This window comes from Macrotis lagotis, chromosome 1 (assembly GCF_037893015.1).
Source record: "Macrotis lagotis isolate mMagLag1 chromosome 1, bilby.v1.9.chrom.fasta, whole genome shotgun sequence".
Lineage (NCBI taxonomy): Eukaryota > Metazoa > Chordata > Mammalia > Peramelemorphia > Peramelidae > Macrotis > Macrotis lagotis.
In genome coordinates this window covers 333104340-333120264 of record NC_133658.1, presented here as the reverse complement: position 1 = coordinate 333120264, position 15925 = coordinate 333104340, and the positions used below count along the sequence as shown (strand labels likewise).

The window sequence follows — 15925 nt, the reverse complement described above, 5'->3', positions numbered from 1 at the left end:
TTTTCATTCAATAAACTGAAGTCTCTGTGATGCTGCTAAAAAAAAAAAAATCGCATTTCTCCTTACAGATGTGTAGCTCCCAAAAATCTGTATCTAACACAGAAGAACCCACTACCCCAGGGTGGATGACAGCCTGCCCTACTAAGCCTTCAATGTGAACCTGTTCAATCAGTCACTGCTACATGTGACAGAGAGCCCCAAGACACCCTACAGCCTGACTTGGACTAAAAGTCCCCCTAGTCAAGACCCAAATGGCAAGCAACAGAGTTCATTTTACTTTTTCTGCTTCTTTTTGGGACAAGGTTTGGCTGTTTATTCTCTCTCTCTCTCTCTCTCTCTCTGGAAACAAATACATCTTTGTCAGATGCTGAATATGATTACTGAACCCTAGAATAAAAACTTACATTGCAACAAATCACACATTTCTATAATCTTTAAGATTTATAAATCGATTTCCCCACAACAACCCTGTGAGGTAGGTACACAAAGATCACTTTCCCCATTTATGAATTAGGGAAACTGAAGCTCAGAGAGGTGAAAGGACCTTCCCAGATCACAAAGCTCTCAAGGGTCAGAAGGGATTTGAAATAGATCTATTCAGTATGGTAAACATATTTTCATATACTCTCACTTTATACCAAGCTGCTATTAGAGATGAATGAAACCTCTGAGATCAGAGCCAAACTTTGTCCTTTACAGATGAGGAAATTGAAGCTTCTAAGTGGGATATTACTTACCCACTTAATTTTTTGTTGTTGTTTTAGTTTGCTTTGTTTTTGGTCAGGGAATCTCTCTCAAGTGATTTATGAGAAAAGTTAAGATCCCAGTTCACCCAAGGCAAGGGAGGTATTGTGGTCCAAGGCTGGCCAGCATCAGGGCCTCTCACACCCAGCACCATGCAACCTTTCAAAAAATCAGAAAAAGCTAAGGCAGAATTTTTCTCTTTAGAATTTAAGAGTTAGTTCAAATTAAAAGAGGAAAATGAGAGAACTCATTCAAAGAATGATTTTTAAAGGTGATTTCATGGTAAAGAAGAGGAAAATTATCTTAATAATTACACAAGTATTTGACATTGTACAACTCTGATTTTGGCTTAAGACTTTGATATTTCATATAAAATAACTGCATAAACAGTTATCAATAAAGGCATTATTTAATTAGCATCTGAAAATTATGTCAATGCAAGATTATTGAGCAGATGGAAAAGCTTGGTGAAAAACAATATGGGTGAAAAGCCATATTATACAAACTTTAACAGAAGCCCCTGGCCAGTTGTAGCTACTCCAGAAAGTCATTTTTCCAACTTGTGATTTTCACGGGCTTTGAATTTGCTTTACAAGTTCATGGATCTTCTCTAGCTGATGATAACTGAAAACTGTCCATATACCATAGCTAGTGAAGTTGTTCAAAATCCTTTAGTACCACCTATATGAATTATTACCCCAAACCAAGTTTGTTTTTTACAATATATAAAACTGGACTATGAACTGGAAGAGACTTCAGAGTGCATCTAATTTAATGCCCTAATTTTACAGAGGAAAAAGACCTAGAGAAAGGAAATGAAGGCTTAAGGTCATACAGGTAGTAAACAGCAGAGTCAGTATTTAAATCCAAGGCCTTAGATTCAAATTCGATGCTCTTTCACCACACCAGGGATGTGAGTGTGTGAAATTGTGTGTTTCTATTTTTTTTTAACATCTTTTTCTAAAGAACTCATTCAAACCATTCCCATTGATATGGGAGATCTTATACTTAGAACAAAAACAAGCACTCTGCAAATGATCACAGTGGGAAGCCAATGCATTTATTAGCAGAAGTTGGTCCTTCAGTATTCTGATCCACAGGAACTGGCTGTTCCCAGAGTTGGCCCCCCTGGTTTAAGCTGAAAAGAAAAGGAAACTTTTTGAGTATGCCTCAGTTAAACCTATAGTTCTCATGATTACTCAATTTCTTAACATAAACAATTTAAGATATTTCAAATGCAACAAGAGTAAAAACAAAAGAGGTGTAACTCCCCCCTAGTTAAAAAAGAGCAGTTAGGCTTAAAAAACAATAAGCTTAAAAAAAATGAGCTTAATTCTGCTTCCAAGCAGTCAACATGAGAAATGAGGGAGGAAGAAGTTAGGTCAAGCTCTGACAATCCTGGGAAGGAATCTAAAGAGAGAGAGATCATTGGAAATAAGACTCACCTGCTTTAATAAAACAGAACAGCCAAAAAAGAAACTAACACTGAAAATGCCTTCTGCCTTTTCATAAAGGAATGGAAGAGAATAAGTGGCTACAATTTAATTAAAAAATAAAATAATAATAATGTCTGTCCTTCATTTTCAAAGAAGACCCTGACATCAAGGAGGTGATATCATGACAAGCATGTGAATTGGATTTGCGTGAGAAGGATGCTGTATTAAGTCACCAGTCTCACTTCCTCCTCCAGAACCAACTGGGTCCAGGGGCCAGATAACAATCAGGACGACTGGAGATGGTCACATGAGGCAATTAGGGTTAAGTGGGAGATACTTCAACATTTTGAGGACAGATATTTTGCTGGTAGAGACACTCCTAGCAGTGACACAGATCATGATCCCTCTGTGTTGTAGTACAGTATCTCTGGCCAAAAGATTCATTCATAACTTTGAAGGCATAGTCTTAGAGAATCCAGTATCACTTCATTGGTACAATGAGAAGGACTTTAGTGGAGGAAGGGTTTCTATGTTTTTATACACATACACATTAAAACATCATTGGAAATTTTATTTTACCTCAAGGTTTCCTCTAGCCTTCCTGAGGATTTCATGGGTTAAAACCACTAGAAAAAGAAAATGGAAAAGTTAATTTCATATACTGTTCAGAAATGTACTTAATGTATCTTCCTCTCCTATACCAAGCAACAAGAGTAGCTGGTTGAAAAGAAATTTCTAGACTTTGACTTTTTCACTTTCCAGGTGAAATCTCTGGAATGAATCCCTTTTCCCCTATTCCTCTTGGACAAGGTGGAATAGTCATGGGAATTGAGGGACTCTCCAATGACGCTGCCTTACTGTGTAAATACATGCTTGTGTAGGAAAAAAGCCCATGCAAAACAACTCTATATATATTTAGTGTTTTAAAGTACTTTCCTCAGAATCATTTTGTGAAGTAATTAGTACAAATATTATTGTATCCACTTTCAGATGAATTAACTAAGCTCTCAGGGGCAATAAGTAACTTACCTGCAGATAGAATACTGAACTTTAACAATTCTACTAGTATGACTCGGAGTAGATAACCTAAAGCAAATGACCTCTACATTCCCTTCCAGTTTTAAATATATGGCCCTAAGTGTTTGAGGCAAGAATTGTCCTCTGACACTAGAGTTAACATTCTTTTTAGTATTCCATAATGTGTCTCTAGAAACAGAAAAGTCCTACCCTGTAAGAACATTAGCCTGGAGAAAGTCAGACTTAGGTTTAGTTCTAACACTATCATTCATTAGTTTTGCGACCTTTGTACCTAATCCTTTAAAATCAGACCACATGACTTCAAAGAGCTTTCCTATATCTTTTGGGGTATATGTAGCTAGATCCCAATTAACCACCTGGGCCTATAAGAATCTTGTAGAAAGAAAGGATATCACATGACCTTTTTTCCATCTTTTTGTCAAAAGAAAACTAAATAATCAGTATAAATGATACAATTAACAGTTTCCTGTGCTTCACTGATCCTGCTGCAAACCTCATCAAAAGGTTTTTAAGTAAAGATGTAGTTCAGAGGCAATTCTAAAAACTGCTAGGTAAGGCCTGGGATAATTCTCCCTGCTTTGAATTCTTCAAACTGTAAAACATGACCCAGAATTTGGCTTAAATGTAACTGTATGCTCTGCTAACAAAGCCCAAGGTTGGGATGAATTCACCAAATTAAATTCCACCCCTTAAATGGCTTATTCAGTACAAGGGCAGAATGTTGAGTTTGATAAACAAATATGAGTGGCTGTTTTTTGCCCAACAGCACTTTTCATCAGATGATTTCAAAGTCTGTTTGAATTTTGTGTTTGGGAGAAGGTATGGCATTTTTTTTTTCCACTGAGAAAAATTAGATTTTAATGCAATAAAGTCATTTTTTATAGGATTTCCACTCCTTTCCTCCACCTCACTACCAGCATGCTGAAGAGGTTAAAATTAATTATTGCAAATCACAAAATGTATGTCAGTAAATAGACAAGGAAACCATAATGAGAAAAAATAGAAGCAGAACTTTGCCACTCTCAGGGAGCTGTATGATCAAAATCAGTGGGAAAGAATTAAAACATCTAGATAATCCTGAGTGCTTCAGAAGGAGAGAAAATGTAGATTGAATTGTTTTCTTCCTGATTTTTTGCATGGTTCATTTTTATAGTTTACAAAGAAGGCACATCTTCATAAGAAATCTGTGAGGTCATTAATACCTGTACTGTTACCCTTATTTTATAGATGAAGTTCAGTGGAACAGTATATGGCCAGAAGACTTGAGCACCCCTCAACCTTGTCATTTCTTCCTGTTTTCTCATCTATAATTGGGGAATAGTACTTGTCCTATCTACCTCAAAGACCGTTGTGAAGAAAACTTTAAAATACTCCATAAATGTCAAATCTTATTAAATAACTTGTCCAAAAATCACATACATAAGTGGTAATGTCAGGACTCAAAATAAAGCGCTTTTTCCACAACACAGTCACATTTCCAAAATTTGGCTCAACTCCCCTCAAATCTACAGAGTCAGAGCAACTGATGAAATAAGTCATATTTTAGGTGTAATTTAAGTACTGACAGCCATCGTTCATTTGCATTTCTTCACATGACTTACCTTTGGCATATAGGAAGGGCTTAAGAATGCTTACTGACTGATTGTAGCATTTTATGCCAAATACTAGGGTCTATCATTTTTCCATTTCTAGATTGTTTCTTGAGACTGTCAAAGTGCATCTGAGTTATGACCCAACTAGAGAGTCGTCAGAAGCCAGATCTAAAAAATACAGGGATAAAGACCCCAACACCATTCCAATGGAGCTAATTGTATTCACTATCAAATCCAGGTATTTGTTATTTTTAAAATTATAAAGTAACTGTGGAATGAGTTTGGAAATTAAAAAAGCAAATTCACAGAGAAGCCTCAATTTGAATATATCACAGTCTTTTTATTTATTTGGCAAAAGTACTGGGGAAATATCTATACATTCTGTGACCTTTCTCTTGTGGGTCTCAGTTTTCTCATCTGCCAAATCAGGGCAGTGTGGCAAAATGCAGAGGACTCCATTTTCAGAGTCAAACCCTGGCTATATGTACCTATATGTGAGGCAGTCATTCCATATCTCTTAGCTTTACACTTCACCTGTAAAAAAGGAAGCTGAACTAGAAGATCTCTAGGGTTCCTTTTAGCTAAGCTAGGCAGATGATTTGAATGAACTACCCAAATTTCCATTAGAACTCTAGGTTCCCCTACATAGAAAACAAAATGGCCTCAGGGAAAAAGCAGAGGACTAGTATGAGCTGTGTGCCAGTCACTAAACCTGCTAGTCTCCAGTTGGTGTTCTCAAAAAAAAAGATTAAAAAGGACTTCAGAAATGCAAATTCTTCTTGCTGATACTCTGTCCTCTTAGCCTGAAATGACTGGCTCAGGTGGCTCTGGAAGCTCTGCTAGATGTTTCTACTCAAAAGAATCCCTGACAATTGGGAATTTAACAAACTTCTCCCTATTCTCGTTCAAATCCTGCCAACTCAAGAACTGCTCTTTCCGTGCACCTCCCCAAAGGCAGCCAGGCATGCTCCTGCTCAGCATCTGCTTCAGCTCACACCCCCTCCCAAAGGGCCCAGAAACTTTCAGCTTTATCAGGCCCGAGGCAGGATCTCACCTCTAAGAAAGTGCTGAACTAATGGCCTGAGGGAGGGATGAGGAAGAGTGAGGGATACCATAGTCAGCAATCTCCCCAAGATGGGAGGAAATGACAGCTAATGCAGAGCAGCTTCACAGAGGAGAAAGTGCCAACAAGAGGAAAGGCATCTAATCTTTGCAAATACTATGACATATAACATTTGATGATTAAAAGACATTAATAGAATTTCAACAAAAGCAGGAGTCAAAAACAGAATGCTCCAAACTACACAGAACGAATACACACAGTATATGAAAGAAAAGCCTAGAAGTTATCTGAATATAAACTTTTACATACGCTGATCAAAGATGACTTTTTCCTGGTGTTTCCTCAGCTGTAAATGTCTGGCTGTAGTATACAGTTTCTTCTTTTGCTCAGAAATTTTTTTGTGCAGTCGGGCGATTTCAGCTTTCATTTCAGCAATCTAGAGAGGTAATAAACATGGACTGATGTTGACCTCTTTTTTAGGGTCCAATAATCTGTTAACATCAACATGGAGCAATTTTCCTTGCACCTACTCATGACAAACTGAGTTCCTTAACTTGCATGACTTTCACATTAACCTCTTAACATCCTTATCAGATAACTTCTTGGTTTCCAGCAGCAAAAACCACTTCTGTGATTTCCAACCCAGTAAGTGACCATTCTGGCTACCTTTTCAGATAGCATACATTCATGAATGGTGGCCCAGGCCACTGAAAGACAATACTCCAATATGAGAGCTATCACTTGGGATACAATGAAATAGGTACCTAGGGCAAAGTCGGAAATATAGGGCTGTTTTCTGAATTGGATTTTAGACAGTTCTCCAGAATCCTAAGGATTATTTTGCTGCATGAAAATAAAGATTAAGAGGCATAAAAAGCAAAGATCTAAAATTTGGATGCAACATCATGTAGCTAAAAAAAAATTGAGTTTCTTGAGAAAAATAATAAATCTTTTGACTACTTCATGCTGCAACAGTGGGCTATGAGAATAGTTATCAAGTATAAACATAAGATTTCCCTTCTGCTCTACTCCAAGAAGAGGTTGTCAGGTTAGGGTTTATTTTTGGTCTTGGAAGCAATAGAGAGTCAATGGAATTGATTAAAGGAATGCTGACATGAGATGAACCTTCCTTTAGAAACTCACTTTGGCAACTGGAAGAATGGTTATGGTGAGAGAGAGAGAGAGAGAGAGAGAGAGAGAGAGAGAGAGAGAGAGAGAGAGAGACTGAGCTGAGGCAAGGGATGCAGTACCAGCCATTTCACTTGTCTGGGATGGAAGCCTGAACTACAGTGATGGGATGAGGTCAAGTGACTTGTGTGGCACATCATCTTGTTGGAATTGTCTAATGGTTAGTTGATGAGAAATTGAAGCTCACATATGAGACTGAGTGAGGCTATTTCAAGAGAGATTGATAAATTTTGAATGACTTAGATTAATAATCTGGAATGTTCCAAATTCACTATATTTGTTTATCCCAATTAGATTTTTTCCCCTAAAACATTTTAATGGAAGTTTACTTTGTCCATAAACAAGTTGCAATAGCTAATAATGAATATTATGTATCAACAGTTGTCTTACTGTATTTACAGAAATGTGAATTTGGGAAAGGACCTCATCTTTCTGTTGGAAGACATTTTTTAAAGGAGTTGTAATTAATTTGAGAGTGATATTGAATAACTCAAGTTTCTACCTCATTAAAAAAAACTAGGAAATAACTATTGAGGGTACAGACAGAAAAATGTGGCTTTGACTGCAAAATTTAGAAAGTGGTGCTCAGCTACCCATTTACTAAATGTATAGCCAGCCCCAGGCAAGTCACTTTACCCATACGGTTTCATTCAGCATCCTCCTATATGCAAAGAGGGTGCTGAACTTGACAACCTAGTCCAGAACCCTTCACACTTTTAGTCAGTGTCCTCTTACTGTTCCCTCTCTTCTAACAAAACTTCTAATACATCAGAAGTCAATTTAATTATAAGTATGAGATCCAAATATGCTAAAGATCCTATAGTGTGAAGCACAAAATAGTTTCTTAATTGTAAATGGTTTCCCTTCTGGGGAAGTGAGATGGGGAGATTGAGTTGGAATGAAAAATGACACCTAAAAAGTTAAAGACCAGTGGGGTTGTAGAGTGAGTGGTATCTTCCCTAAGTATAGAAAGATACTCATGGTCCAAGGAAACTGCCAAGAGATGTAAATGAAAAGTTTGGCTTGGAATTGTCAGACTGAGACCTTTAAGGGGAAAAAAAAATGAGGTATCTAACTGGAATGGTCTAAATGAAGTAGGGGGATGCTCTCTGTAGTTCCTTCCAAATCTAGAATACTCTTATCTGATGTATAAGAAGTCAGAAACATTTTGTTTGAAGAACTTAAACAGACATTCTTTAAGACAACAGTAAATAAATCATTAGAGATGGAAGGAGTTGAAGAATTATTTTTTTCCTTCATAATCAGTCTACAGACTAATATTTTATGAGGTTTAAAAGAATATGTTAGAAGCAAGCTTGTGTCTAAAAGGTCCAAAGAAACATTACAGGTTAGTCCCTCAACAGATCACTATCAGGGCAGCTAGGTGGCGCAGTGGATAAAGCACCGGCCCTGGAGTCAAGAGTACCTGGGTTCAAATCCGGTCTCAGACACTTAGTAATTACCTAGCTGTGTGGCCTTGGGCAAGCCACTTGGCCCCATTTCCCTTGCAAAAAATAAAAAAGATAAAAGATAAAAAAAATAGATTACTATCACACAAAGTATCTAGCAGAGCTTTACAAGGATGGAAATAAGATGTGTATTATAAGATGATCCTGAAGCTCATCCCTACACACTTAAACTATGGGCTGCTTTGCTTCTGTTGAAGGACACAATTTCACTGTGAGAGGAGACAGTATTATTTCTGCACTGGTCTGAATTCAGAGTTCATATTTCCTCTAAAGCGATTCCAAAGACATTAGGAAAATATCAAGACCAAAGTAGAAATGGCTAATGGCTTCATATATAATTCTTACCTTGAAATACTATCTTTTCACTACAGTTTTTTGCTACATTTTAGATGTTTAAGGGATGGCCAAAGATTTTGATACTAAAAAGTTACTAACAGAGCAAAATTCTTCTCTATTTGATGAGATCCAAAAACTCAGGTAAAAAGGAATTAAAAAATTTTCAAATCACAAAGTTGGTAGCTATTTACTTTTTCCTCAGGGGTAGTCCTTTCCTCCTTCAGGAAGCTTCCTTTGCTTAAAGGGAAAGAAGATCTCTGTCATGCTATGTTTTCTATCAAGGAAATAATAGGTCATTGTGTCCAACAAGATTAGGATCATATTAGTAAATTCCAAACAAAACTTAATAGAATAGAAATAAAAACTAAAAAAGAAAAAATACAGATAAGAGTAACTCAAATAGTCAATAATATTACAGAGCGGCAGGATACAACAGGAAGATAAAAGTAAAAGATCTAGGAAACTTTAATATGGTAAGATCAGGTTAAAGGCCTAAGATTACAACAACAACAATCATGTATCTGTCAAATTCTAGTATAGCAAAAAAGCCTCCTTAAAATTAAAGAAAGATAAAATTGTAAAGGAGGTCTTACTTCACTGAATAAGTAGTAAATAACTCATTACAGAAAAAGATGATATAAGCTAAGTCAAAAAACAGATATTAACATTTCATTAAGTTCATGAATGGCAGATTTAAGGCGGGGGGAGTAAATCACTCAAACAAATATTTATTGAGGAACCTAGCACATATTCAACAAATGATCTATACTTTTAAGGGGATAGAGGATAGATATACTTGAAAAGTACTAAATGAATAATAAGTCTTTCATGGTTAAGAGGATTTATTTAATAGTCATATAATACTATTAACACTGCTACCTGCATTGTATCGATGATCCATATGACACAATGATACAAATATTCTTTAATCACCAATGTGTGCCTGGTAATATCTCTAAGGTGCTCCATAAGAAAGTCTGTAGAAGAATGAGCTATAGGTGTTCATCATTAGAGATCACCTTGAGGAGTGGAGAATAGGAAGATCTGTTGAAGAGATTGTTGCAGCCCTACATGCCTGAGGAAGAAGACTATGAAGAAGCTATCTGTTGAAAAGAAGGCTGTGGGCAAACTCTGGAGAGTCTTAAATGTCAAAGGAAGATTGTTTTGAGAAACAACCTTTCAGACTGACATTCCAAAGGATAATTATGCTCTTCTATGGGTTCACTGTTTAAGCATTATGATGAATCCCTGAACAAAGCTGGTTAGGAAATGAGTAGGAAAGAGAACTTGAGAAACACTAGGGATGGCTTACTATTTGAATTTTTGTCACTGTTTAAGATTTAGCTTAATGCTTCCTCCCTGAAACCATATCAGAAACACTTGTACTTTTTGTTTCTACTATTTAAAATATACTTCCCATGGGGGCAGGTAGGTGGCACAGTAGATAGAACACCAGCCCTGGGGTTAGGAGGACCTGAGTTCAAATGTGACCTCAGACACTTAATAATTATCTAGCTATGTGACCTTTGGCAAACCATTGCCTAAATAAATACTGCCCTGTATAACAATAATTTGTGTACACGCCCTATGCTGTCTATTTCTCTGTACACCTTCAAAAGCTTAATACTAATATTGCTTAGCAAAGAGTTGAACAAATGAATATACAGATCTTTGCTTTATCTGTTATTTGTTGAGACTCTACAACTTGACCAGAGCTCAATCTCCCCCAAGTATTTCATAGATGACCAACTTATATTAAAAAAAAATACATTCCTCTTCAAAAATTTATGTCTTTGTCTCTGAATAAAATTTCATACCTGATTAGAGTGAACAGAACAGTAGCCATTTATGGGAAGGGAAACTCTCCAGAGAAGCTTCAATAAACGAGCTGCCTCTTCTAATATCTGCTGTGCTGTATTAACACTGTCAGAAAAACCATTCAGAGGCGTCTGGTCTGGAACCTATATTGTAGGATTAGAAGCATGTTATATTTTGTCCTTAAAAGATTATGAAAATGTAAGCTTTAATTAGTGGTATAAATCCTTGAGCTGTAATATTCATGTTTAATATGATGAAGAAGAGTATAGAGCTAGGAGAAGCTCCTTTATTTATGGGTTTTAAAGACTATTGAATTATACATTATAGAAGAATTTGGGGAGATTTAAACCAAATCAATAATTGTGATTAATAACTGGTTGCATTTACTGTATTTACTAGGACATAAGGAAAATGCTTGGCAAGACTTGCCTTCTTCATTTGCATTTCATGGCAGGCAATTTGAAAGTCAAATGATGCCAGACATCAATTTAAGCAATGTAGATGTATCCTCCTTTAGCAGACCCTTTTAAACTGTTCTATTTAATGCTGAAATGACTATCAGGGACCCATAAAATATATGTCCCTCTGCTGACAAAATAGGAAAAAAAATGGCCCCAATGTGAATAGGCCCAGGAGACAGCAAAAGACACACAGGGATGCCCTCCTGCACCAGAAGGGCAAGTCTTGCCTAACCAGATGCCTTGTGCCTGTTGAAAATAAATGGCTTCAAATCCTAATTTTTCACTATATGAGAGTAGTCATTTCCCCTCTTTAGGCCTTTATTTTCATCTATAAAATGGGGAAGCAGCAAAGTATGGAAGAAAAGGAATGGATTTAGAGATAAAAAAAAACACCTAGGTTCGAATCATGGACTTCTACTTAATACTTATATAATCTTGGGTAACTTATTTCCCCAAAGCTTCAGTTTTCTTATCTGGAAAGTACCAGATTATCTCTAATATCCTTTCTACATCAAAATCCCAAGAACCTATCTAGATTTGCACAATTTCATGAGAAGATTTTTCAAAAACTGTAAAGTACCATGAATACTCAAAATAAAAAGAGATTAAAAAATAATGCAACTTCTCATAAGGAGGTTTTGGTGAGCAAGTCATTGAATAGGCATGTATACCTAGAGAATAAGCAGGCAAAAAAAAAATCATTAAGCTGCGAATATTCTAACCTTAGAGAACAGCCCCTATTTATATTACCTAGGCAAATTAAAACTTGCCCAAAGGCTTAAGAGAAGCTATATTATGAGCAACTAAAATCATTCACTACTATCAACCAAGTATGTAAAGCTAGAAGTTGTGCTATACTAAAACAGACTAAGTCAAACATCCCCAATTAGCATAAAATACTTAAAAGAGTTTTGTTTTTAATCTATCTGCAAGGCTAATTTATAATGGGTCTATCTTCCAGAAACATAATTTACACAGTATGTGTCTACCATATGTACTTCTCTCTTGGGGGCAAGCAAGTGTAATCCCATTTTACAGGGGAAGGAATAGAAGACCAGAAGAGATTAAAATGTTAAGATCATAAAGTAGTGTCTGTAGAGATTAGGGGAGACAAAGCCTGATGCATTGAGGCTCTATTAAATAAATACAGTGTCTAAAACAATACATCATTTGTATACTGTCAAAAAGGGTAACTGATTTGGTTCACATGTGTAAAAAAAGTTGATCAAAAGTTGATCCTGTGTCAGTGTCTATGATTTCTCATGTATTTCATACACAATCCATAAATGTTCTAAATCTAACCAAATGAGTGTTTTTCCCCCTCTAGCATATCTAAATTTTTTTTTTTTACCTTTAATCCAGTTTCCTGGTTCTTGAGTCCAGAACTGGCTTGAAGATGAGCTTCCATTACTGAAAGTAACTTCTGGCCTGCATAAATTTGCTTGCGTAAAGCATTAAAATCCTCAATCAGTCCCAGAATGTGACGTCCTTTCTTGTTGGCCCACATTCGATGGCCAGGAACTAGGCGGGGAGTGCATGGTAGACTGTGAGCTGAGCTGCTGCTACAGCATGAGGAGCTGTCCACGTCCCCTCCAGACACTGAAGTAGGGAAATGCATATTCTAATATCTTGCTTTCAGGAAAGGGCACATTTTTTCCCACCGACTTTACCTAGTACTTTTAGCTTGTAGAGCAAAGAGCAAATAGAACAAATTCTGAGTTTTCTTAGATTTGGTGTGTCAAAACCCAGTGCTTTTTCAACTTCTGCTTATACCCTTTCTCTAATCCCTATGGTATTAGCTGACAGGTCCTGATGGTACCTAATTATAAGTAACTTTCCTTGATTTTTCAGCTAGAAATGCTATCACACTCTCTTCTGAATTCCCACAACATTTATTATTCTGTCTTGTAGTTACAATTATTTATGTTATTGCTTAGTTGTTTTTCAGTCATGTCTGACTCTTCACAACTCTATTTGGGGGTTTTTTGGTAGAGAAATTGCTGGTTTGGAAATTGCCATTTCCTTCTCCAGATCATTTTACAGATAAGAAAATAAGGCAATCAGGGTTAAATGATTTGCCTAAGGTCACACAGCTAGTAAGTGTCTGTGACCAGATTTGAACTCAGGAAGATGAGTCTTCATGAATCCAGGTCTGGTACTCTACCCACTGTGCCACCTCACTATCTTTAATTATTTGTGCACAGAACTTATTTTCCTTACTAGGTATAAGCACCTTAGGGAAGGAAATGTGTCTTATTCATCAAAATGGGGTCCTAAACATAATGTAAGTGCTCAACAAATATTTGAATCAAGGAAATACCTGATTGTGGTGCCAACGCCAATCTATCATCTGACAGCTCACACTGCTCCTTGTCTTCTGCAGAGGGTTCATTATCAACTGTGAAGCCCAAAAGAAAAAGAAATGAATTCAAATTTGATGTTTTAATCCCAACAACCCACATGTAAGACTTAATCTAATCTTAATCTATTTAATCTAATTTTAATCTACTTGATCTAATACTTAACATTTAGTTGGGCTTTAGAGTTTACAATGCAATTTCCTAACAAGTCTATAAGTATGACACTGTGCTAAAAACTAGGAGTACAAAGGAAAGCAAAACTTGTCCTTGCCCTCAAGTGGCTCATATTCTAAAGATGGAAACAAACAATATAATAACCAGTATATACAAAATATATATGTCAAGTATATAGAAAGGAATCTCAAATGGAAGACACTAGCAGGAAACAGGGAAAGGCCTAAACCAATAAAGATATGAGCTGAGTTTTGAGGGATGTTAGAGAAGCTGAGGTGGAGGAGAAGAAGGAGAACATTTCAGGAATAGAAGGCAACTCACAAAAAAGCAAGACTACCAAAGGTGGAGTATCCAATGTAAAGAATACCAAATATACTGTGTGCCCAATCTAATAAATGATGGTGCATGAAAGAGCAAAAATAGAAAAGTAGGAAGACAGCCAAAAGGAGGATTTTATATTTGATCTTAAAGATAATAGGAAGTTACTGGAATTCACTCAATCTCCTTAAATCACATGGTCAAATCTAGGCTTTAGGAAAATTGCTTTGGCAAACAGTGAAGGGATTGTGGAAAAACAGGCACATTAACATACTGTTGAAGGAGATATGGACTGATCCAGCTATTCTGGAAAACAATTTAGAATCATGCCTCCCGGGGCGGCTAGGTGGCGTAGTGGATAAAGCACCGGCCTTGGAGTCAGGAGTACCTGGGTTCAAATCCGGTCTCAGACACTTAATTATTACCTAGCTGTGTGGCCTTGGGCAAGCCCCTTAACCCCATTTGCTTTGCAAAAACCTAAAAAAAAAGAATCATGCCTCCCCCCGCTCAAAGTACCAAACTGTACCTGTCCTTTGGTCTAATAATACCATTGCTAAGCCTAAACCACAAAAGAGATAAAAGAGGAAAAGAACCTATATGTACAAAAGTTTTGCCAGCTTGTTTTCATAGTAAAGAATTGAAAACTAAGGGAGTATTCATCAATTGGGAAATAAGTGAATAAATTATGGCACATGAATGGTAATGAATACTATTCTGTCATCAGAAATGATGGAAGGGATAGTTTCAGTGAAATCTAGGAAGAACTATATGCTATAATGCAAAGAAAAGCAAGCAGAACCAAGAGAACAACTTATACAGTAACAACCAATCCCGGAAAGACAAACAATCTTAAAAGTCTTAAGAATTCTGGTAGTACAATGATAAAATGAATGATTTCAGATGATTTATAATGTAACATGCTGCCCACTTCCTCACAAAGATATGATGGAATCCAGGCGTAAAATGAAGTGTGTGTGTGTGTGTATGTGTACACATATACATATAAATATATATGGATTAAAAGACAACTCTGTGAAATAGGAATTATTATTTGATTCCCATTTTAAAGATTAAAACACTGGGGCCAGAAAAGGGAAATGACTTGCACAAGGTTAGATAGTCAATTAAGCAGTAGAATTTGTATCTCTAACCCAAATATTCTGACTTTCAACTTTATTTCATAAGTGGAAGGACTTATTTGATTAGAAAATAGAAAAATGAGCTATATTGTACCAGCTGAATAGCCTTACTGAGATGTCAGAATTATATGCTGCCAGTCTACTAAAGAAGTCATTTGCTTTTTTGGAAAACACATGGCAGCTGTTGAGAAGGCTGGGCAGTCAGTGGCCTTTAAATTTGATCTTTAAAAAGTGACATCCTTAAATATGAATCTCAAAAATACCTCTAAAGAAAGAAACACTGCTGCCAGACAACACTATTTTTCTAATCCACAGTTACCCAAATTTTACTTCCATGTTTTAGTGGAAGAATATCTTAGTCATATTAGTTTTGAAGATACTGTTAATTAAATTCTCACCTCTAAAGCCTAAATTCAAACCCTGGCAAAACTGGGAAATAAGTGATATTTTCATGAATAGGCCATCTCTTCCAAACCTTTTTCATTTTCTACAGATGAGAATACAGCGGCTGACAAAGAAGTAACTTGTTTAAGGTCAAACAGAGAAAAGAAGCAGAAGTTCTTTATCATTACCTCTGAGTCCAAAAATGGATCCAGCCTTAGAGGGAAGGAAATGAGAAGAGAAGGTATTATAGGACTATATGAATAAGATCTATAAGAAACAACTTACTAGAATAACCCATCTTTCACAAAGTTTCTTGATTCCATAAGAATTATTAAGTGATAGCATGATACAATGGGAAGCAATACTTGATTTCAAGTCAGAAGATCTGAGTTCAAATTCCACTTC

General features: G+C 36.4%; 1 protein-coding gene across 7 annotated transcripts in view; it reads right to left on the bottom strand.

The window, feature by feature from the left end:
* Positions 1-1782: 1782 nt before the first annotated feature.
* The window catches only part of CDK5RAP2 (CDK5 regulatory subunit associated protein 2), a 168470-nt gene continuing 154327 nt past the window's right edge, over positions 1783-15925 (bottom strand). For all 7 annotated transcript variants that reach the window (XM_074211715.1, XM_074211718.1, XM_074211716.1 and 4 more), the window contains 6 exons: positions 13466-13543; positions 12497-12744; positions 10684-10827; positions 6183-6309; positions 2760-2806; positions 1783-1882 (listed from right to left, as the gene is read on the bottom strand). In XM_074211715.1, the coding sequence (XP_074067816.1) occupies positions 1826-1882; positions 2760-2806; positions 6183-6309; positions 10684-10827; positions 12497-12744; positions 13466-13543 (701 nt within the window). In that variant the 3' untranslated portion in view covers positions 1783-1825. The remainder of the gene's footprint in view (positions 1883-2759; positions 2807-6182; positions 6310-10683; positions 10828-12496; positions 12745-13465; positions 13544-15925) is intronic.